Source organism: Pelmatolapia mariae, linkage group LG23 (assembly GCF_036321145.2).
Source record: "Pelmatolapia mariae isolate MD_Pm_ZW linkage group LG23, Pm_UMD_F_2, whole genome shotgun sequence".
Taxonomy (NCBI): Eukaryota; Metazoa; Chordata; class Actinopteri; order Cichliformes; family Cichlidae; genus Pelmatolapia; species Pelmatolapia mariae.
In genome coordinates, this window is record NC_086246.1 from 42,390,234 (window position 1) to 42,414,756 (window position 24,523).

General features: G+C 40.0%; 1 protein-coding gene across 1 annotated transcript in view; it reads right to left on the bottom strand.

The window, feature by feature from the left end:
• The window catches only part of prdm5 (PR domain containing 5), a 42,398-nt gene extending 21,469 nt beyond the window's left edge, over positions 1-20,929 (bottom strand). The window contains exons 1-13 of the mRNA XM_063467277.1: positions 20,744-20,929; positions 19,948-20,031; positions 17,352-17,474; positions 15,848-16,013; positions 15,543-15,720; positions 14,922-15,014; positions 14,678-14,799; positions 13,903-13,982; positions 10,372-10,456; positions 10,118-10,275; positions 9,533-9,626; positions 6,847-7,007; positions 2,179-2,272 (exon numbers count right to left, since the gene is read on the bottom strand). Coding sequence (XP_063323347.1) covers positions 2,179-2,272; positions 6,847-7,007; positions 9,533-9,626; positions 10,118-10,275; positions 10,372-10,456; positions 13,903-13,982; positions 14,678-14,799; positions 14,922-15,014; positions 15,543-15,720; positions 15,848-16,013; positions 17,352-17,474; positions 19,948-20,031; positions 20,744-20,842 — 1,537 coding nt within the window. The 5' untranslated portion in view covers positions 20,843-20,929. The remainder of the gene's footprint in view (positions 1-2,178; positions 2,273-6,846; positions 7,008-9,532; positions 9,627-10,117; positions 10,276-10,371; positions 10,457-13,902; positions 13,983-14,677; positions 14,800-14,921; positions 15,015-15,542; positions 15,721-15,847; positions 16,014-17,351; positions 17,475-19,947; positions 20,032-20,743) is intronic.
• Between the last annotated feature and the right edge of the window lie 3,594 nt (positions 20,930-24,523).

Below are 24,523 nucleotides of genomic sequence, written 5' to 3' on the forward strand. Positions count from 1 at the left end.
AATGAGGGGACAGATTTACAGCTAGTCGGGGTCAAGGGTCATCCGGCTAGATGCTTTCTTGGAGTGGTCTTTTCTCTCTTTCCTCCTTTCTTTCTTTTAGGTGTCCCCTAGGCTCCCACCCCTCCCCCAGCATTCCTCTCTTTGTTTATTCTATATAAATACGATCAGACTGGGCTGCAGACCACACTGGTATACATTCACCCTTTCTGTTGGTTTGTCCTTCGCACATACACATGTACGCAAACACACAAACACAGCGCACGCACACACAGATACAAAGGGGGCTGTTGACAAAGCGTGGTACGCTTGTCTGTGGATGGCAATTCAAACATACATCAGGTGGACAGAAGGTCTAACAGGCTTCCACAAATATTCCTGAAATTATTTTTAATTTGAGGAGCTAATGCTACAAGGAAGATGAAGCTTTAATGGGTTTAAACATTGATTACATTAGGTAGGCTTCATAAAAAACTGCATTTACTGAGTTTAAGAGGCTTACTACAGGTAAGGATCAAATAGGCAGACAACAATAAGAGGACACGGCTGAGAAAAAATAGCAGTGGATGAAGTTTAAGTTGGAGTGAGGAAAAGAAGATTTCCAGAGACAGACAGAAAGAAGAAGAGGGAGTGAGGCCAAGAAGTGTGTGTGTGGCCGTGCCAGGTCTCTGCACCAGTCTGTTGGTAAGGAAACGCACAGGAATGTGTAGCTTTCCAGTTTAAGGCAGTTTAATGAACATGCAGGGCTTTATTTTTGTGGTGGTGCAAAGGATAGTGCAACCAGCGCTCCAACACGTTGCCATTTTCTAACATTAAAATGCACTCCGTCTCACTGCTTAGATGTAACATGTGCAGAGTGAAGGTGGGAGGACAGGAGCGTTTGGATCTACAGGATCTACGGATACTACGAAGAACAAACGAGGAACGGGTCTGTTTGTGAGACAACATCTATCTCATGTGGGTGCATTCAATATAAAGCCACAGCAAGCAGATTATAAGACATGTCGTTTGTTAATTGTGCACAAAAATAACTACAAGTAGTGGTTTTATGAGAATTTATGTGCTAGACTAATTCTTGGCTGTGAACATGGATAACATAAACAAAACATGTTCAGTTGGTGAACTTTGCAGGTGCTTATTGTTGGATTTTGTTACCATGAGACGGTGCCAGGCTGTTTCTCCTTAACTCCAGGGTTTATGTATGCTCAGCTTAGCTAACCAGCTGTTGGTTGTAGCTTCACGTTTAACTACAAACACGAGAGTGGTTTTGATCTTCTCATCTAACTTTGCGCTCAGAAAGTAAAACCATAAAATATGTGCATGATGTAATGCTTTTTTACTATTTTCTGCTTTTTTCAATTACTTTACATACGAGTGACCTGGATGATGGATTCATTTGCAGAAATCCTGACACCAAGTCATGCATGTGAAGATAATAAACAGCTACAGTGTGAACTCTGAACAATTTGTGATCTCTATTTTGTTTTCACAATCTGACTTTAAAGCACATTTATATGATCTCCCAGGACATGCGACTCTATGGAGCACGTTCTGCAAGGTTACATTTCCCACCTTCTTCCCAAATGGTATCACGTATGCCCAGTAATCAAAACTCTATGGACTCTCCTGCTTGCATTTGCTCCCTACCAGACTGCCTTTGTACTTCACAGGAATTTGCTTGTGGTTTCCTTCCTCTCTTGATTTTTATTCTAGTTTTTTCCTTGTGTATTTTTCCTACAGAGTTCCCTGTTTCATCTCATTCTGCATGTGTATGACTTTCACCTGATTTCTGGATTTAACCTTTTGCCTGCTCTTCGCTTGGATTCCTTGCTATGCTAGCTGTCAACCTGTGTATGACTTCAGCCTGTTGATTAAGCATTTGAGTTCTGAACAAGCACACACTTGCCTCTGATGTCCTGCTTTAAGGCGCTCGCCTCTTCTTCCAACCAATTCAGGAATAACGTTGGTAACAAATTTCCAACCAAACACTTTAAATCAACACTAACCTTTTTAATATAATCATAAATAAAGTAAATGAAACAAAGTTCAGTGAAATGAAAGCACTGCAAATTAATCAGTTTGTACTAATCTGAACTGATATGTTATTCTGCAACTTTCAATGCAGGTGCAGCAGCTGTAAAGTCGATTTAACAAAGCACTGAACCACGGAGGGCCGCTGACCTGTATGGCTGCGGATGTGGACCCTTAGCGTGCCGTTGCTGGCGAACTTTTGCCCGCAGTATGGGCAGATCTTCTCCTTCTCCCCCGTGTGTGTCTGGCAGAGAAATGATAAAAGAGACATATGGTGGATGTTAAGGAAAAAATGTAGAAAATTCACATTTTAAGATCTTTGCTACATTACAAAGTAAAATGTGATCAATGGTAATAACTGGATTTCAAAGTCAGAACATATACCCTAACCAAGTTATCAAAAAAGATAATTAAGGGGCTTTTTTTCATACTCGGATCTTAAAATACATCTGTTCACCCAAACATTCTCAGATTTAGTGCTTTTTTTCATTTTGTAAAAGCAACTCCAGAACTATATGACTGTGTCCAGAATAAACAAGTTCTCATAATGCAAGTAAATGGAGATGCACATGTTCACATGACAGTTGATTCTGCAAGCTTGCTGGATCAAAGAATTCAGACAATACACATTTGCCAGGGTCCAAAACCCAAGAGACCTTTTCTTCTCCCTCTTCTTCCTCTCCCTTCACCTCCCAGCTGTCCAGAGTGGTGAGTTCCATGGACCCATAAGGGCCGCACATGCAAACAGAGAAGAAGAACATGTGGCAAGAGTGCACTAGCTCCTCTACCTTTCCCCACCCTACCCCCCTCACTCCGCTCCTTGCTGAAAAGTACACTCTAAATTCCTCCTGCTGGCCTGTTGTAAATTCCCGAGAATAATCGTGAGTATGAAAGGCTCAAACTCAGAGCGACAGTTTCAACAGCAGTACAACAATGCAGGAACACCTCCTCTCTGGCCCCCATCCTTTCCTCCGTCACCCCACTGTGTCCCTCTGACACCTCTGGTGTTTCGTTACAAAGACTCCATCCACACTCAAAACACACACACGCACTCAGTCTCGCACAAACACGCACAAACAAATCCATTTATATGAACACGTGCATCCCAGATGGAGCAATGTTGCATTATTTAATACAAACAGAGAAAATACAATTCATATTCTACCTTTATAAACAGACAGCCAGCAGTGACGTCTGCGATTTCACATGGGAACATCACGTCTCAAATCACAAACGTGCAATTGGCTGGGGATTTCTTTTATGACAATGATTTTTATGTCTGTATCTATTCAGAGTAATACGGCAACTTTCATTCATCTGTACATTCCTCCAGCATGCCACTAAAAGAGATAAGACTTGCACAAGAAGCAAAACACACATTGCGTGCACATACATGCTTTCACACACACACACAAGCACACACCCCCTATGTAGAACCTAAATTCAGGCTCACTGAGGATAAAGTATTTACTGTAATACAAGAGAGCTCAGTGAATACCGCTGTCCTGTTCTGCCAGATATCTACATTACTGTTCATTTACATAAGCTACCATTACACGCACACAGTAGTGCTCGAGTCACCCTTCATTTCTTTATATTCTGCTCGGAAAATGGGAAATAGGGGCAGCAATTTATTGAAACATATAAAAACATCAAAGGAAATAAGGCAAAAATTCTAATGAGCTTCAAAATCAATCTTTCTGTGACCACTTTCATTCTTTAACGCAGCCCAAACTCTCTTAGGCAAGCCTTTAAGTAGTCTTCAGGAATAGTTTTCCAGGTTTCCCGGAGGAAATTCAAAGCTTTCTTTAGATTTTGGGTGCATTTTATTCAATTTTCTGTCCCTGCTTCAGTAATGTTGAGGTCCAGGTTCTGGGGAGGCCAGTCCATACTGATAATGTTCCATTGTGTGTTCCAAGGTATGTTTTTACTGCACTGGCACATTGTTTGGGATCGTTGTCATACTGATAAATGAAGCTGTTGCCAAACAGATGCTTTCCTCATGGATAAAAATCTGATTTTGGCAAGATTCCCAAACCACTGGCTTAAAAGCAGCCCCAAAACTATTTCTCTATTTCTTAAGAACCTAAACATACCGTTTATCTGCTGCAAATAGCTTTTTAGGCCTGCCGCTTCCACTTCGTACGTTTCCTTGGATTTTTAAGCAAAGCTTGGAGAACTATGGCTCAAGACCACTTTAGAATATGATAAGAAAGTCTTACTGCTTGGAAGCACAATATGAAGAAAGAAGAGTTTGCTCGAGACATTTGCACTGTACTATATAAAATGAAGCTCAAGTTCATGCCATCCATTCAGTTTTGCTTGAACAAGCAAAGAGGAAAAGAAAGCAAAAACTGTTTGTTTCAGCAAATCAGTCAGTGTCACTTTCAACCTTGAAATATTTGATTTTTCCTCCTTCTTGTAACATAAAATCTTGGTTCAGGTGAGATGACAGCATTTGTCAAACGAAATGATTCCATAACGACTGCGCCTGCTAAATAAACTTACACTGATTAACCCTCGAGGGTCAAGCACTCAACTCATACTTTCCCTTGTTTCCTGTGGTTTTTGGCTACACGTGTTAAAGAAACCAAACACACAAATTTCTTGTGCTTATATAACTATTTCTGATACTAAGTAGAACTACAGCAATGCTGAATTCACTGAATTTAAAAAACTACTCACTGAATCTAGTGAGTAGGGATGCACTGATTTAGAAATTAACAGAAACTTTCAACATGGGCAGCACGGTGGCATGGTGGTTAGCACTGTCGCTTCACAGCAAGAAGATCCTGAGTTCTGTGTGGAGTTTACATGTTCTCCCCCTGTCATCCGGCTTCCTCCCAAAGACATGCACTTATTGGGCGTCCTGTCCAGGGTTTACCTTGCCTCTTGAAATAAGTGGTTATATTCTTCCTCATCTTTGAATATTTAGCACAACTAATGTGTCACAACAGATAAACACTGTAAAAACATGACTTTATTTGGCATTATAACCTGATATATCAGTTTATATCTAATAGAAAGAACTGAAGCAACTACCAAATGACAACAGAGTTCAGGGTGTGGTGTTTGCTGTTTATGGCAAATTCTGGCCCTGCTGTCCAAATATTGCATCAGAAATTGAGACTCATTATATGTGTGGACTGTAGCCTCAGTTTCATATTCTTCACCTGAAGGATAGACAACAGGTGTGGTCTCCTGCTGCTGTGGCCCATCTCCTTTAAGGTCTGACGTGTTGTGCGTTCATAGCCTGTCATCTGCACACCTTAATTGTAACCAGTGGTTATTTAAGTTATAGTTACTTTGCAGTCAGCTTTAAGATGATAGGGAAGCCAGTCGCCTCTGACCTCTGACATCAACAAGGCATTTTCACGCAGAAAACTGCCTCTCGAGGGATATTTTCACGTCTGCATGCCTAAATGCATCGAGTTGCTGCCATGCTGATTAGATGTTTGTGTTAACGAGCAGCTGATCGTGGGTACCTAATGACACGGACGATGAGTGCAACTGATTCATTCACTTGATGAACTAAATCAAATTATTCAAGTTCAATGGCTGCTTCTGTTTCTGTTCTAAAAGACGTCAGATGGCGGCCAGCCTACAAAAACATAACCGGCAACTAGTTTTAATAAACAAGCGATTATTTTTGTGTGTGTGTGTTTTTAAGTTTAACAGTTTCTTTTTTTCAAAAACTCCAACTGAACGACAGTAATTGAAAAATATCTGTTCTAATCAACCTGCAGCTGCAGCCCTGCATAAACGCCTCATGACTTTGGTAGTTAAAAAAGGGAAGTAAGCTCTTACTGTGATCATAAGAAGTCTGACTCACACGTTTCCTGAGGTTAAGAAAGATTCGTATCCTTCACCATATATTTTAGATTCTCGTCATATGTTCCGAATTGTGAGTGGAGTTCCAGTTAGAACGTGGGTGTGATAATTATTTGTGATCATTTGTGAAGCCAGGTTTGCAGAGACAAACAGTTGCATAGTATCAAAGTGCATATTAAAAACAACTTCAACAATAACGCGGCCAAAAGTGGGGTTGCTCCACACGTGTAAACACAGTCGGCAAGTTGTCATCTCCTCAACAACCTGACTTTGATCAACGCCAGATTTCTCAGCAGCCTCCAGACACCCCGAGCACTGAGACAGTTCAACATGCCTGTCTTCAGCCCTACTGTTCTGAGACAACCTCCAAGACATTTTCTTTTGCCGTGTGCCAAGAAACTGTTTGGTTTCAATCTTGATCCATAACTGCACCGGACGTTGTCAGATTTAGGGCTCACAATCTGCAGCGAGATCTGTTCGGGGCTCTGAAAGCCTGCGGAGCTAATGGACTAACTGCCATTTCTAATCAACATATGAACTGATTTCCAAGCTGGATGGATGTTTCCAGCAGATTCAATAGTCTGAAATATTAGTATAGTTAGAGAAATCAGTGTCGTGAGGCAAGGACAAGACTGAATGTGAAACAATGGAAATATTTTGTTAGAATAGATGTTCACCATGCCGCTGATTTTATTGCAATTTAGTTTGATAGCAGAGTGATGATGATGGAAAATCAGCTTTAAACTGCAATTTAGCAAAGTTCTTCCATTACTTCAACTTTTATCTCAAAATGGCATATAATCTTAGTAACTGTCTAAATATTACTTTGCAAAGTTTCACAACTTATTTTCTAACTGTTATGTCTGTGCGCATTTCAAATAAATGCAACTACAATTGTGTTTGAACTCAATTTCAGGACAAAGCCCCAGCAGACGTGCAATCACCGCGTATGATTGAGGTCGTCTGGCTCCAGCTCTTTTCACCCACCTTCTTGTGGCTCTTGAGGACAGAAGGAGTGACAAAAGCCTTCTCGCACAGGTCGCACTTGTACTTCTTGTGGCCGTCGTGCACCACCTGGATGTGGACGTTGAGCGTGTCCTTCCTCTTGAAGGTGGCGTCACACTGGTCACACTTGAATGTTCTCTCACCTGCAGCAAGGAAAAGATGAACATTTGCAAGAGCCATTTCAACTCAGCTATTGTTAAACGTCTGAACACCGAGTCATCACGCACAACAAGAGGGCACCCAATTTCACCAGGGCTATTGTGTGGACAGATAACTACAAAGAAAACCCAGACAACTGTCTTTTAAAAAGCTCTGGTTGCCTTTTATTGTGTATCTGTAGCTGAACACACGCCAAAGTAAACAGTAAAATAAAATACTCTGCCATATGTTTGGCCTGTACGTCAAAAAGTTAAAAAACATGCCCTATTTTATTAATCATTTCCCTGAACAGGCCTAAAACTCCAGACAGACAGCTTTTAGACAGTTATGTCAGCTGCTGGGATAGCGAAGCCTGATGTTTTCCTTCACGCCTCGGCTCTCTGCCTCCACACAACAGCTTCTATTGTTCAAGAAAAAATGTTTCAATTATATGGAGATCATTCAATTTCCACAGAGTAGTTTAGATGGAGGGAGCAAGTGGTTACAAGCTTGCACTCATTCTCCTATTACCAAGGCAGATGATGGTCAGCTCAGTGAAAAGGAACACCAGCGAAAGCTGAGGCTCGCTTTGTTTTTTAATTTAGATGGAAACACTCTCGTGATGGTAATTAACGTCAACGGCACGCTCGCAAAGCGATTCCATTAAAACACCGAGCAAGGCTTTAGTCTGATAATAAGGTACTCACGCTCCTACATAAGCATGCACAAACTTTAATTTAGATGCAAACACACACACACACACACGCAGGGGTTATGCCAAAGGTCTACAAATGGGGTCTAAACACATAAATGTGCCCTACCAAAGCAAGAACTACATACTGATTTGTCACGTTGTTACAAATACACTGCAACTTTAAAGTCATGTACAGAAAAGGGCTAAAGAATGTGGGATTTAAGAATTATGATGACATAATATGAAAGAACCAAAGGTTTAAATAGAGCGAAGCCTGTGAGCCAGTTCAGGCAGGTAGCTTCAGCTGCACTGCTTCACACACACTCTCCTCACGTCATATGCCAGACACACCCTCCCAATTTGATGGTCTACATATGCTGCAAAATGTATATGTATACATTTATAAATATGCTGCCCTGTACTGCTGCTTTCTCTCTAACCCTTTTACCACACCAACATCTACCTATAATCTCTGGAGTTGCATTTTTAAGATCTAATAAATAATTTCATATCTATAAAACGACTGAAAAATACTGAAACACATTTTGTTATTCTATCACAATAATAACCCCAAAATATGGCCTTTTTTGTTTCTTTTGGCACATTTACACAATAGTTCTGCAGTTTTGAGCAAAATGTGAGAAATGGGTGGTTTTTACACTTGGTTTTAAAGTGCACATGTACATGTCTTTTGTTATGTTAAATTTTACATCCTGGTGAATCTTCAGCTAGAAAAGCAGGAAAATATGCCATCAATGCAGGACTTACAAAGTCAAGTCCAAAAATGGGCAAAGTCCCCGAAACGTTTTCTCCTCTTTGCTCAACAAAAATCTGCCACTTCACTGGTGAACACAGAGACCTCGAGGAAAGACTTTTGACCTTCTTATGGAAGTGATACTGATAGTAACACATATCAGATTCAGGTGTAAACACTTGAGTGGCTTGGCTCTCTGTCTGTGATCCAACTGACCAAGAAGCACTTAAAAAGTCTTTGAAAATTACTCATTGGCCAATTACTGGATTGCTTTACTGGTACATTTATTCAATATTATTTCTGTTTTCTCGCCTAGAGCACAATGAAATCACACATCCAATCCTCAAGCCCCATATCCCATTGATACATAATAAAAGTCCTGATATTATATTGCTTCTTGCCGCCTGAGACAGCAGCAGGAAATGCCTTGAGCTTTACAATCCTTTTGTTATCTGGCACAGTTTGAGGACAACTAATGCATCCTGCCAAGACTCATCCGCAGCTCAACTGTCCAGGGAGAAAGTTTCTGTCAAAGCAGAGCATTCAGGGAGGACCAGACAATCAGACAACTGATGTCTTAACAGGGAGACTTTTGATGGGGTTACAGCGTCTGGAAATATCCACAGTGGTAGGGATGAGACAGCAATAAAAACAGTAAAAATACAGGACTATAGCCTGTAAAACTTAGTAGGCTGGTTTTAACGGGGCAATTTTACTTTAAAATGTTGTGAAAGAATGCGGCGAACTCGCCACTTTAAGATCAAAGATGTCTATGTTTTGTAAGGAGATATCAACTTACAGCTTCTGAGGCATTATAAGGAGAACACATGGAGCTCAAAGAATCCTGAACAGAAACCTGTGGGAGTAACTGTAAATATGGTGGTTCCACTGCAGCTGATCACAATCAGCCAGGAAATGTATGAGCTGGTCATATTGCTGTACTCATGTATGTGCACAGTAGCAGTTTTCAGCAGTTTCAACTGGATAGTGGCAGATTTATCTACTACTATCATCCCAGATAGGGGGTTTCTATGTTAACAGTGTTTGAGGAGTCTGATGGACATATCAATGGTAATACTTACTATTGTGGATGAGAAGATGACGCTGTAAAGAGAAGGGGGTGCGGAACAGCGCTTTGCATTCCTCACACTGGAAAGGCCTTTCCTCAGAGTGCGTCTGCAAAGAGAATCGAGCAGCATGTTTATGAAGTGTAACGCAAGCCGCCTCCCGCCTCGACGTGGACGTCGGGGAGGCTTCTTAAATTGATGCAAGAGGATTTTACTTAAGGCTCCGTAGCCAATTTAGTTTGTTGACTTGATGAAGACAAGCAGCTTGAGGGGCTTTAGATTCAAAGTGCTTCTGTTTTTGCGACACCCGTCTGTCCCCCCCACATATCTGTCTGAGTGACAGCTCAATCCCAAAAGTAAACACAGGGAACCTCAAGGGTGGAAATGCCCAGAGACCCCACAGATAACAGCAACCAACGAGATCCTGATTGATCACAGCTTCACTAATAATTCTAGCTTTGAAGTGACACTGACTTTTAAGGAGTATCTCCTCTTTGAAAGCACCAATCATCTGGATACAGTGGTATAGTTAACATAATTTACCTAATTATAGAACATAAAAATCTAAAGTGGATCTTCACATCTTATACACTTGCTCACCTTCTTGTGATTCTTGTAGACATTGCGGTGTGCAAACTCCTTCCCACACAGCTTACATTTGTACGGTTTGTCCTCGCTGTGGATGATCTTATGAGCCGTCACCTGGTCCAAACGCTTGAATGACCGACTGCAGATCTCACAGGTGTACGGTCGCTTCTCTGATCAGTGACAGATTAACAGAGATTATCTCAGAGAAGCAGAGAGAACGCATGAAGCAAAAAGGTCAGCTCATCGTTGCAGCATCATCGTCTTACCTGAGTGTGTTATCATGTGGCGTTTCAGCTGATTTGTAGAGATGAACTTTTTGTCACATGCGTGGCATTCAAATATTTCGTGTATCTACAGTACAGGAGCAAAAAAACAGAGCGAGAGCATTTGAAGTTTTGTTCTTGCTGACCACTGAAAAAATTCAGGGGAAATGAGCTGCGAAAGTTCAAGGATCTCAGTGTGCGATGGTCAACTGAAACTAAATCTTGTCCGCTTTCATTAGACTGATGTCTACAGACGGAAAAGCAATTAAAGTGATGAAAACTTTCAATCCCTTTTCTGCTTCACAGCACAGTTCCAGTAATTGCATATTCAATAGCTCCCTGGCGTACAGCTACAATAGCATATGCTAATGTAACGCAGCTCCTCTTGTCAGCTGCTTCTGCAAAACCTTGTTCAGCTAAATGATGATAAAGGCAGTTTTTAAGCTGCTTTGGAGCCAAATTATCAGTAAGGAAAGTTTGATTGCTCTTCTGTAAGAATAATACTAAATGCCCATTGGCTTTGATTGAAGCTATAAGAACATGTCAGATTTTTGTCAGAAATGTGACATATAACACTTTTAATGGGAATCAACTCTGCATTATACTCGATTCTTGCTGTAAAAAAAAATAGGTAATTTATATAAACCCCATGTGGTTGTGGCCTAAATTTTTAGAAACATCTTTACTTTACTTTCAGAGAATAGTGTGCGATTAGAAAACACTTTTACTATAATAGAAGATGTAAAACTGGTACACAGACAGATCCGGAGGCCACACAGGAATATCACACACTCCTATTTTAAAACCCCTTGGAGATCTGAAACTGGAGAATACCGATGCATAGACAGGTGAAGTAGGTTAAATGATTCTCTGCAGAACTGTGTCACTTCCAGGTGACTTTACAACAGTTGCACAGTTTGGAAGAAGCTTGCTGATGAATGAGTGGACAGGGATGGAACAATGTCAGCTGATTAATCTGGATGATAGATGTTGACAGCAGAAAATTACATTTCACAATCACCAACTGGGATAATTAATGAATGACTTCTAATAAGACAAATTATTTGAGACAACTTGCAAACTAATCTATTAACCAACATCACTGAAAAGAGCTGTACAAAATAGGTTCTCAAGCCTAAAATGAAGGGATAATTAGCACAGAAAAGAGACTAAGATATTATAGTTTTTCCTTAACACCTTTGAATTACTATTATATATAAAATGCGTACAACTGGACAGAGAGCAGTTTGCATAGTCATACAACATGACCCTTACACAAAAAAGCACATGATCTTCAACTGAAAATATTAAAGCAGCTTTATATTGCTGACAGTAGCAGGCTTATTTTATGCCTCAGAGTTTTCTCTGCAAATCAAGATCTGGCTTGACCCACGTGTAAAGAATGAAAAAAAGGCATCTTTTTCTTCAATTGAATATGATTGAGCTCAGCAAAGATCCTTAAACAGGCTCAACTTATGCTGGCGTACAAGACCATCTGGTAAGAGATTGTTTTGAGCAGTTGAGATTGTTTTTAAGTGCATTTAAGCAGACCTTTCTTGCAGTCCGAGGCTGGTTCACATTATGCTAATGCAGAAGTGACACAAACTATAACGGTCATAGGTTTCCCATGTTAACATGGCCAGCATGCCTATAGCCTGATACAAAAACTTTTTTGGTCTCAATTGATAGTTTCCCCAAATTGATATTTGCATATATGCATATTAATCTGCTATGATACATCATAGCAGATCTCACTATCATCTTGTAAACAAAGGGGTGATGTAACAAATCACCCCTGGCACTCATTTCCACCTGCTGCACCTTGGCTGGACACTCTTCTCCCCCGTCTGCTGACCATTGCTGTGGATGGTTGACCCCAGGTATTTGACTCATCCACATTCACTATGTCTACTCCTTGCAACTTCACCATTCAAACTGTCTGTCTCTCATTCACACACATTTATTCTGTCTCACTTCTACTGACTTTCCTTCTTCTTTTCTCCAGTGCATACCACCACCTCAATTCAATTCAATTCAATTTTTTTCAGTTTTATTTTTATAGTGCTAAATCACAACAACAGTCACCTCAAGGCACTTTATATTGTAAGGTAGACATACAGAGAAAAATCCAACAATCATGCAACCCCCTATGAGCAAGCACTTTGGCGACAGTGGGAAGGAAAAACTCCTTTTAAACAGGAAGAAACCTCCGGCAGAACCAGGCTTAGGGAGGGGCGGCCATCTGCCGCGACCGTTGGGGTACGCCTCTCCAGGCTCTCTTCCACATGGTCCATACTCTCACTACAGATCACTATGTCGTCAGCAACCATCACAAACTATGTGACTATGTGTCCTGAACGCGTTTGTCTAATTATACTAACTACCAGGGATCACTTTAATAACCAGACATGCTAGCATTAGCTAATAATTTAACACATCACCATCTGGTTAAAATATGTTCACAAAAAACAAGAACAGCATAGAAGAACCCAAAGTGCCAAAATCAAAGTTTCAAAACAGAGCTTCACAGCTAATGGGTAATGTCACAGTGGCTGTGTCCATTTTTTATATACAGTCTATAGTTTGACGATAAAAATGTTTAAAAATGTAGCAAAACAGGCTGGAATAAAAAATAAAATGATAATATCTAATGTCTTTACAAATATTGTGCACCATGTTTTACATGCCTTAAAGCCCATCTGGCAAATCAAGACATTCAGCCACATCTGCTCTTACTGCAGCATTTACACATAAATAGAAGAGAATATAAGCTAAAGCCAAATAGCTGTAGTGTGACCACGCATTTACTTTTTTTTTACATAAATACCATTCTCTAGTGTTTATCTTGGCATTGTCATAGCAAACGTTAACCCCTCAATCATGTCAGCAACATTATTAATAACTAGTTAATGCAATTAATTTAATAGAATGTAATTGCAAAGAAAATACATCTTTGGATGACCCATTAGCCTACTCAACAGAGGAATGTAGCTTGGAAAAACTTGCCTAATCGCACGTGTTAGACATAGAAAAATCATGTACTGAAAAAGGGTTTATATACACAGCAATAAAATTAATTTTGTCTGTATAAAAATGTTTTAAAGAACTATTTAAACAGCTAAATTCAAATCTGTAATCCATCAGTAAGAAAGGGGACCCTGTTAAAACCTTGTGCTCGGCAAACAGAGCCTCGTCAATTTCAACAGACCTGTGGGATGAGCTAGTGAAAAAGAAACCGCCATCCTCTCTCTGCTCTTTTATCCCAAATAAGTTCAAACCTGATCGTAAAGAGGGAATAAATGAACCCAAAAGCATGTGAAGCAGAGGCAGACGCAAGATTAAGAGGTTAGACTGGGTTACAGAAACAGTGGAGATTGATGGATACCACTGTAGAGCGAGAAACTGCACCAAAGAGACATCGCTGTAAAAATGGATCATGCAAAACTGCGTAAGCTGAGCAAATCCTCTCAGATCCAATGCAAAGTATCCGCCTGGGATAAACTGAGCTGTAGAGAAGATGTTAGAGAAGTTCACCTTCCTGTGTTCTTGTAAATTCAGGGAAGAGGAGCATTTTCTGTTGCATATGGTGCATGTGAGTTTCCGTCGTGCACTCCCTATAAAGAAACAAACAAAGTGCATTACAAAACTCCACGTACAGAGCTGTTAGCAATGAACAACAATTTTGGTACACTGACACATCATTACGTGGTTAAAGAAAAACACCAAATGTTTTATTTGTCATTGAACTCCCTTACTCATAGCCCCAGTGATCCCACCATTTTGGGACCAGTGACACCCTCCCTTTATCCCCGTCTGAATTACATGACCCACATCTGTTGCGTCTGATCCACTTCCCCCTTCGCCCACACATTCACACACACACGCACACACACACACCAGTTAGTTCTGACTGCACTGGGAAAAAACATAAAGGCACAGATCTCAGCTCCATCAACCTCTCAGATTAATGTCTTAATCTCGGGCTGATATGTAAGGCTGCACAGATTCCCACTGCCCTACATCCCATCATAAATAGCTATGGAAGTCCAATTATCTGAAAAAGTGAGCCGCCCCAGCACACACAGGTCAGCAATTATGGAACGCAAGTAATTAGAGATGTGTCTTAACATCGCAGAGATTTTAACTGATCGAGGTCACGCACTCTAACTGCAGTTCCTTGAGTGCTGAGGCTGCTAATGGACGATTATCTTCATTGCATGAAAGTGCTACGCATGTGTACAACAGAGAGAACGAGGCAGTGAACATCACAGAGAAACACTGCGAAACAGAGAGAGACAGAGGCGCCAACCTGTGTGAACATTTCCTTTATGCTTCTTCAGAGCGTCTTTGCTCTTAAATCTTTTGCCGCAGCTCTCGGCTTTACATATAAACCTGGCATCTCCTTTACAGGCTTCCTTATGTTGTTCAAAACTGCACACACAGAGATATCAAAGAAGAAAGAAGAAGAGGAAGAGTTATGAGTTACAGAGTAACAGTGGTACAACTGCATGCTTTACACTGTCCTGTACTATGGTTTGGATAATAGATGTTACCTGGACTCTGAGCTGAATGTGTAATGACACAGGGAGCACTGGTGGGCTTTGGAGTCAGCTGATGGGTCTAGTGACTCAGAACAATGCAAAACACTGTGGGAGGATTGAAAATAAAAACAAGTCTAGGATGACTACCACAAATAATCAAGAGCAGAAAAACATCAGCGTAACATTATTAAAAGATTTTCCACTGAAAAAAGTCGAATTATTTTCTTCTTTTAAGTAAATTTTAAAAAAACTGAATTTAAACATTTTTTGAAACAGACACTTCATTCAAATACTGAAAATAAAGCTAAAGCTAGCACCCAGTTAGCTTAAATTAGCATTAAGAGTTAAAAGAAGGGAGAGCAGTTAGCATATCTATGTCGAAAGGTAAAACTAGAATGAATGCCTCTACTAACCACTCACGTTCAAGCCTCTAGGTCTCTATGCTTGCCCAGACTAATATTAAATATTTTGTAAAGACTTGTAATAGCCAGGCACCAAAGACTGTTGCTAATTCAGTTTTGGGCCAAAGATGAAATATGACATTAATTTTACCTGATTATGGCTTTAAATAGATCAGAGAAACGTTGAGCATGAAATAAAACTACACTACAAGTAATGAAACAGTAAACCCACTGGCGCTGCAGAGCCTGTTTGATGGGAAACTTTTTGCCACAGTTCCTGCATTTGAACTCCTTCTCCTCTGTGCTGGGCCTCTGGTGCAGACTCTGGAGGTGGGCAGCCAGGATCTCTTCACTCGGAAAACTGCTCTCACACAGCAAGCAGGGGTGGTCCTCCTTCTTTATTACTAGTTCTATTAAGGTTAATGAACACAGTACGTCATATTGTAGGGCAAGTTTTGTTTTTTTATGTGTGTGCTATAAACCGATCACCTGTAAATGTGTACACATAAGAAGGCAAACTAAAACATTTCACTGTACCCATTTCTACAAGGTGCTTGGCCTCTTTACTGTTCTCATCTTCATCTTTAATATCCTCTTCCTCTTCTTCTTCCTCCTCTTCCATATCACTGTCCAGGTAGCCTATCAGGAGCTCCGTGTCTGTCTCTATGTCATCCACAGCCAGGTAGAAGATGTTCTCCCCGTCCTAAAAAAACAAACACAGCCTGAACATTGGCTGAACGTGACTCGATATATTTAACAATGTAAAAATTAAAAATTAAAGTCAGTTGCTAACAGTTTTAACCTTCTGCGGTAAGGCTAGCTGAACTCATTACACCCTGACAGCAGTCTGTTAATGCTTGATTGAGGCCACAGGTCAAACGGTGAAACTCTTAAAAATATTGTCATTCACTTCCCTGCCTTAAAGGTCATGTTAATAAAATCAAACTGTCATTTGGTTTTTAACTGTGGGACCCTAAATATACATAAATAATGATTAAGAGGATGAAAGCTACACAATAAATGTCACCGTTGATGAAACACAGAGATTTAACTCACATGTGTGACCTTTAAAAGACCGATCACTCTGTGTATTCAACTATTAACGGCAGCAACTTGGCCCTCAGACCTCAAATGTTCATCTGCTCTTCCTTGGACTTTCATTTCATCTTTCATCTTTCCCAAGATGAGCGGATAACCTCTTTTTATCTTTCACACAGAAGCGCAGAAGCTGAACTTTCCCATATCCACTGTACTGTATTCACAAGACTGTGAAAATCTACATTGTGCGTTTGGAAAATTCAGCATATTTTCCGATTCTCATTTCCCGCATAACTGTTGTTAACACATTATTTGTCAATATAATAACTTTATAAAAGCTCGTCTTGGAAATAAATTAAGAAAAGGAATTTTGCAGCTGCAAAATATTCCCTCAACAAAATCCAGAAAAATGTATAAATCCTAAGGACACCAAGGATAAAAACAGAGAAAAGAAACAAATACACTTCTCTCTTTCTCCAACTTAATGTCCTTTTTACGTTAATAACAGCCTTTAACAGTTTAAACATCTGGCAACAAAGAGACTTCGAGCCAAAGTAATTTGTTTTGCAATATAAATGAACTCTGAATTTTTTTGGCAGAAATTTCCCTTTTTGCCTTAAACCTTTAATCATTATAAAAACAATCAATTTTCAAGCAGTATTCCATTTCAGTTCAGTTTGTAGGTCTCCAGACTTTTTTCTTACCCGTGCTTTTTCTACTAACGTCGCTCTTTTGCAACTGCTTTATCTCGCATGCACATCTGTGATTTTTCACACAACAAAAACAATAAATAGCTGCTGAAAAAAGCCTGTCATTTCCATCTTGATTTCAAGGTTTTTTCCAGAAGAAAATAAGATTTCCGTATTTGCTGAGATCAAATTTGAAATAATTTACATAATTTCTAACTTCGGGTTTGGAGGTTTGACAGATGTCTGTAATATTTATCATTTTCTTTCTTTCAGGAAGGTCTGAGGGATTCATTGTCTGCAGAGTGGAAATGTACCTGAATGGCTGCCAAGTTCTTCTGCTCCTGCGAAGGCGCCTGATGGACAAACCGCAGCCAGTTGGCATAGCGGGGATTGCTCGCATCCAGAATATACAGAACATCTCCTTTACTGCCACGGACCTAGAGGGGGGAAAAAAAGAAACAGCAACGACATGAGCTGTCAGATGAGAACAACTGATTCTTTTTCTTCTTCTTCTCTCATTGCCTTCTTTGAAGGTTCGTCTTCTGTACATCAAAGTGTGCTGGCCTTACATATGAACACCAGTGTGGCAGCTACAGATAACTACATCACAGCGTTTCTACACAAGACGAGATAAGACTCACTTTCAGTCAGGCATTATGGTTAATTTGTCTGCAGTGTAATTAAATGTTTCCTTTATCACAGAAAAAACAAGAATGTACTCAGACAGACCCACAAGCAGCTGCATCATGTGATAAAGGACTGATCTGGGGGTTTTTTTGCATTGAATTGTCATACAGATTTTTATAAGAATATTTACTGTGTTTAGTTGTATTAATGATACACAAAAACATGTTTCTTAAAGTTGTTATGTGCCTGTTTTCTCCGCTGCAGCTGTTTATGGTTAAATTGGTCTTAATACAGTTCACAAGCTGCTTTCACCAGAGAGGTTATTTGATTGGTTCAGTTTGTCTCCTTTTTTATACAGTACTGTGCAAAAGTCTTGAGTCACCTTTATGTAAATTTAGCTTCCAATGAGCCAGACTTTCTTGTAATTTTTTTAAAGTGGTCTTGAGAAATAGTTCTCCAGACTTTCTGAACTTTTTATCTGAACATTGGCTGCTTTTTCACTCATTTTCAGTCCAGTCCTTGTATGTGACCATTTTTAAAGGAATGTCTTGGGTGGTTTTTTTGGTTTAGTTTGGTTTGGTCAGCATTAAAACACTGACCTATGACTCATTCAAGCATAAACAGGCACCTAGCTTACAACATAACTATAGAAGCAAAGAACCAAGTTTAAATGATATCTTTAGGTGCTTTAGTTGAATCTACGCGGGAAAAGCCAAATATAACACAGTTTGACAGACATAAAATTGTTTTTATGGACCAAATAATAGCTCTCAAAGAGCTATTAGCTGAAAACTTGGCATGGGTTGCAGTGTTTCCTTAAAAATATGTGGAAATAGGACAAGTGGAGAATAAAAGAAGACATGTTAGGCATCAGACAAGCAGTATCTGAAAGTAATGTCCTTAAGAAATAGAAAAAAATCCAGCAAAGACCTGACAAAGGACCTGAGAGGTGCCTCACTGAAGCATCACCAGAAATGGTCACAGTGGAACCGTGGCTGTCAGGAAGCCATTCTTAGTAAAGGGAACCAGGGAGAAAAAACTGAGGTATGCCAAGCTACACAAGAACTGGACTGAAAATCAGTGGTGACAGGTCTGATGAAGTGATGCATCCAAACCTGTAATTTTTGGTTCAAATCATCATCGGTATTTATGGAGGTCAGTAGAGAGGAACAACACTGAGCGTCTGCATCCATCTGTAAAGCAGGATGGAGGCTGTCATGGTTTGGAGCTGCATTTCACCCAGCGGCATTGGGAATCTTGTCAAAATTGATGGATTTTGACACCATCAGTACCATCTGTTAAGTGTGATTGGCAACAGCTTGATTTTTTCATGTGACAATGATCCCAAACACACTTTCAATACAGTAAAAGCATACCTGGATTAAAAAGAAAAAAGATGTGCAACACTATCAGTCATGAATCAGAGAGTGCTGACTGTGATGATGAATAAGGGCAGTCATAACAAATATTGACTTACAAAATGTATATATGCAATATATACTGTTATTTATACTGTATTTCCATGTATGTTTGCACATGTTTCAATAAACTGTTACACCCATTTCCAAATTTCCTAGCAAAAGATAAGGAAATGATGGCTGGCTATAGATGTTTGCACAGTACTGCAAGATTACTCATCCAGTTAGAAATGGATTTGAATGAAATTTTCACCAAAGACTGGTCTTGGCCCAACGTGGTTAACACTTGGAGTTGATCCCAATCCAGTGAAAGATTTTTTGGAATGATGCTTTGACATTGTGAGACTGCAGGATTGGGTACTATTTATTGTTAGGGGTGGTGACATTTTTGACAAATGTATCTCTTTGGACTTTGAATAGAAATTTAAATGAAACCATGTGACAAGACCAACACTCACTTCTTGCAGACATTTTAAACATGGCAACAAGACACCACAACACCCTGATTATTATGGTTAGAAATCACAGGCCAAAATGCAGAGAAATACCGGATTAACCTTGAACAGGGTATTGGATTGCGGTATCTGTTAAATTCTTATTAAACATAAGATTTTATTCTGAAATATAGCTTGTAGCTTTAGCTGTCGTGTTATGCAGCATCACAGAAATAACACTGTTGTACATTAATTGGAAAGATTCAGGTACGTTACAGCATTTTACATATTTGGTTTTTGCTTTCAGAAGTGCAGTCGTGGGAACTCTGGAGTTAAAACTACTTGGTCTGAAGGATGTCTGTCAAACTGGCTGAAGATTCAGTATTTCCATTCCCTGAGGTTTTAAATTTTAAAAAAAGAAGCGCATTCACCTCCCACATCAGCCTGGTGTCCGAGCTTTCATCCAACTCACTGGGCAGCTTTTTCTCACCAGCAAAGGGGCCAAACTTTTCTCCCTTTAACACAAACAGAGGGATTACTTGTCAAACACGATGCTTTTAAAGAACACAGTGACAGCCAAAAGTGAATGACATTAAACCATAATAACACACCCCAGAGGACATGATTTCTGCACTGATGAGTGTTGGGTGGCTGGTGGGCCCGCCTACTGTTTAATGTGACATGTAAATGTATCCCTCAGTACTGGACATTTTTCCTTTTGACTTTCCAGGGGGCGTGGTCAAATTGTGCCGCTCTTCTTGTTGTATTCATGTTCACACTCTGCAACTTTTACCACACATTTAAATGACCAAACATCCCCAGTACAGACACTTCAACCCACTCATCCTCCGCAACATTCCCACCTCCTTTTCTGCATATATGGCAACAAAGGGTGGGGGGACATGAATGTGAATGTATAAGTTAATTGGCGTTAAGTTAAAATCTTTACGTTGGATTTAACATGGATGTCTATCCGCGGAACGACCCTTCTTTGTAGGCAGGAATACGTGAAGTGAACCCGGAGAAACAGCCGGAGTTACTGTAGCTACGTGGCACTTCACGTCACAGACGCCTTGGCTTCTGGCTGAGATTTTGACAGCGACTATCAGTGGGAAAAGGCGAACAGAAAAAAGTATCTACACCTCTAGGAGTCTCTTAAAAAGCAACACGAAACGTTTCCCGCGTGTAAACCTGGTTACAAATTTGCCCGAGTCAGAAACTACAAACCTTTTTGACTCGCCTCGCCGTGTATAGACCGATTCCATCCTGGACCTTTGACGACTTCAGAGAAAATCTGTCTGGCACATACATGCCCAACATTGTCATCGCTCGGAAATGTTTCCTTCAGTGACAATTAGTTGGCTATCAGATATGTCAGCGGAAGTGAAAAGGCATTGTCAGTATGAATTTAGAGCAGATAGTTTCTTCGTGAAGGGGTCCAGGTTGAACTTCTGTTGCTCCTGCTGCAGGAAAGCGAAGCAGCGCCCTGATTGGTCCAAAGTTTGTAACCAGAAGCTACCTTTTCTGTCGAGCAACACGCTGCTGCCTGTTTCATTCAGCCTGCACTCCCAGCTTACCCAGTCTGACGATGGTTGTGCAGGAGTATCAGAGGAGCTACAGAAATGAAAGTAATGACATTATTTAATAAAGACAGCTCACTTAATGAAAGGCTCCATTAAGAGCTCATAGATTAGTTTAATGATACTTTTAGCTTTAGGATTAGATAAAAGTTTCCATACTTTTATCTAATGTTCTGCAAATTTTTAACTCTAAGTGGACATCTTATGCTCATTTCCACATTTATATGTTTATTCTTATACACTACAACAGTAGTTTTTCATGATTCCCAGGTTAAAGTAATCGGTGGTTATCTGACACCAATACTTGGTGCAGTCCCTCAGATCGTGCAAGCTGTTTTACCTTTGAGCCAACTTTGTTGATTGGCTATTACTAGCAAGCAGAAGGTTTGAAAAGCTGGTGGGTAGGACTCATGCGCCTAAATAATTTGAGTGATATCTACTCTCTTTGAGATCATCAGAGCCAAGACCAGAACAACTGCTGAAAGAGCAGTCTGAAGCTTGAGCTTTGTGCTCTCAGGGATTACTTATACATACACTGACCTCATTATTTGAATCTTTGGCCATGACTAAATATGAGGTTGCAGCACTATCACTGTATTATATGGCAAAAATAAAGTAAAAAACAGATGTTACTGTTCGGTGGGAAATAATTCCCACCAAAAAAAAAGAAGTAATATAAAACAGAAGTACTTCAGAGTACTTTTTTTGTAGTTGAGTAAATGTACTTAGTTGTATTCTAGCGCTGAGTATTCTCTATATACAAATGCTGGATCTTAGTAACAATGTAACTACCATAAAGGGTAACTAGATGGATATGTTATTGAGCATCTGTTTGCCCATTTAAGTAAGACTGAAATGAATTCATACATACAATCCAATGAGAAAATATATTACACTAATGCAGTTGTTGTGTAGACTGTAGGAGCTTCATGTGCCAGTTTGATGATCACTAAAACTACTTACCGTTAGCTCGCAGAGATTAGTTATTACATAGAAAAATGTTGCAGTACACTTCAATCCTGCACTTCACATAGCACAGAAATACAGCCCCCCTCAATTACTCCATTCTCCATTAACCCCAGAAACCTCACAATATTGTGATGTTCTGTGTGTTTTGGCTTGAACATATCTGTTCTGTAATTCAGAAACCACACTGTACCAACAAGCAGAAGACCAGAGGCCTGACAGACCCTTTCAGTCTAAAACAGTCCTAACAGCAGGCCAGAAACCACAGTTTACCAACAAACTGAGGCTGCTGGGTCAGATTTCTAGATGTCTGTTATAGACTCAACCACAATGCTCAACAACCATGAGAACCAAACCTTTATTTCAAAGTAGACAATGTCCTGCAAGTGAGGATGAATTCTACCTTGATGACTGGTTTGATGATGGTTTTCCATTGTTGGTAAATGATGTCCAACATTTCATAATCTCAACGCCTTTGAACCTTTGTTTTATACTAATAAAAGAAAACAAAATAATGGTACATATGTGTTTGGCCTGTTTAATTCACATCTTTCTGTTATATATAAATTAAAAATCAAACTGATTATATTTCTTTTGATATGTTTTTCATTCACCGGCCCGTTTTTAAATGCTCATTAATGCAAATATCTCATTAGCCAATTACATGGCAGCAGTTGTGTGCATTTATGAATGTAGACATAGTCAAAACAACCCACTTAAGTTTAAACTGAGCATCAGAATTGAGAAGACGGGTTATTTAAGTGACGTTGAACGTCCTGTGGTTGGATGCACAACATGTCGAACCTTGAAGCAGATGTGGCTACAGCAGCAAAGACAAAGAAACTGAGGCTACAGTTCACATGGGCTCAGCAAAATTGGACAATAGAAAGAGGAAAAACATTGCCTTGTCTGCTGAGTGCCAATATCTGCTGTGACCTTCAGATGTTAGGGCCAGAATTTCATGTGAACCACATGAAAGCATGGATCCATCCTCCTTTGTATCAACAGTTTAGGCTGGTGGTGGTGTAATGGTGTGGGGAATCTTTTCTTGGCAAACTTTGGTTCCCTTAGTGTCGACTGAGCAGCTACATCTACAGCCCGTCTGTGTATTGTTGATGACCATGTCCGTCCGTTTATGACCACAGTGTACCAACTCCAGCAGCTCAAATCACCTAAAAATGGTTTCTTGTGCTTGACAATAAATTCAGTGTACTCAAATGGCTTCTAGTCACCAGATTTCAATCCAAAAACGGTACCTCTGTGATGTGGTGGAACGAGAGAGTCCTATTATGGATGTGCAACCCACAAATCTGCAGCAACTGTGTGATACTGTCACGTCAATTTGGATCAAAATGAATGTTTGCAGTAGTTCCAGGGTACAACCATATACTATCAGTGTGTACCTAATAAAGTGGCCGGTGAGTCATTATTCCTCAAAGGGAACATTGGAGTATTATCTTATTAGTTCTGTTTTCCAGTAAAAGCAGCATTACTGTCCTATTAAAGTGCTGGTTTAACTATGTAATTGTAAAAATGCTCATTTAAAATGGACTGCGAGTCAAAACTTTACTTCTCAAAAAAGAAAACAATGTTGAATAGCATCACTATTATTTGAGGAGGCTGAGAAAATGGACTTCAGACTGGATCAGTGTAAAGCGAATACATGACATTTGAAATTAAAGCTCTTTAAAGTGATGCCAGATGACTTTTCTTTTGTTCTTTATCTCACAAACAGTTCAAGCAGCCAACACTGGATGTGGTTTCACAACAACCATAACTCTTGAATATGGTACTGTGGAAACGCTGAAAGTAACAGACCTCACATTATCTTCATTATGTTCTTTTTTATCTCCCCTCACCTTGATTTGTTGACTTTCGCCCTGCAGAGAGAGATTAGTATCATCTCTAATCACCAACTGTTTGTGTACATTCTTTTTCTGAACACCTCTTCAGCAAACGTCTCACCCTTTTAATCAGCAGCATGTCAGTGCTCTGTTGGTTTTGTTTACTGTGTTTATAGCCCATGTTTATGCCACTTGCTTCCTGTTATGTTGTGGCTCTATGCCCAACTGCTCCATGATTGGTCCATATGACAAGCGTTGGTAGACAGCTACGAAGAAGACTGAATCATGATGTACACGTTTACATCAGAGTCAATGAGCTGGTGCGCTTGAATGTCTCGACTGCTGTTTTTACAGGATTTGCGCTTCAAAACGGGGATAAACATGTCCTTCAATAGGGATTTTTTTCCTCCCAGGTCACTTTTGTATTCGAAATGTTTTCATCAGTGGCTTGGAGTCATATTCCCAGTGTATTCCGGAGAGTTAAGCCATAGGAGAGGGTTACACTTGGGTGACAAGCCTGATCACTGCACTGAGAGGGTCTTTGTGTGTGCCTGCCCCACCCATGTGCTTCTTGGTACATTTCTGCTCCCCCTCCAACCCCGACCTCTCTGTCAGTG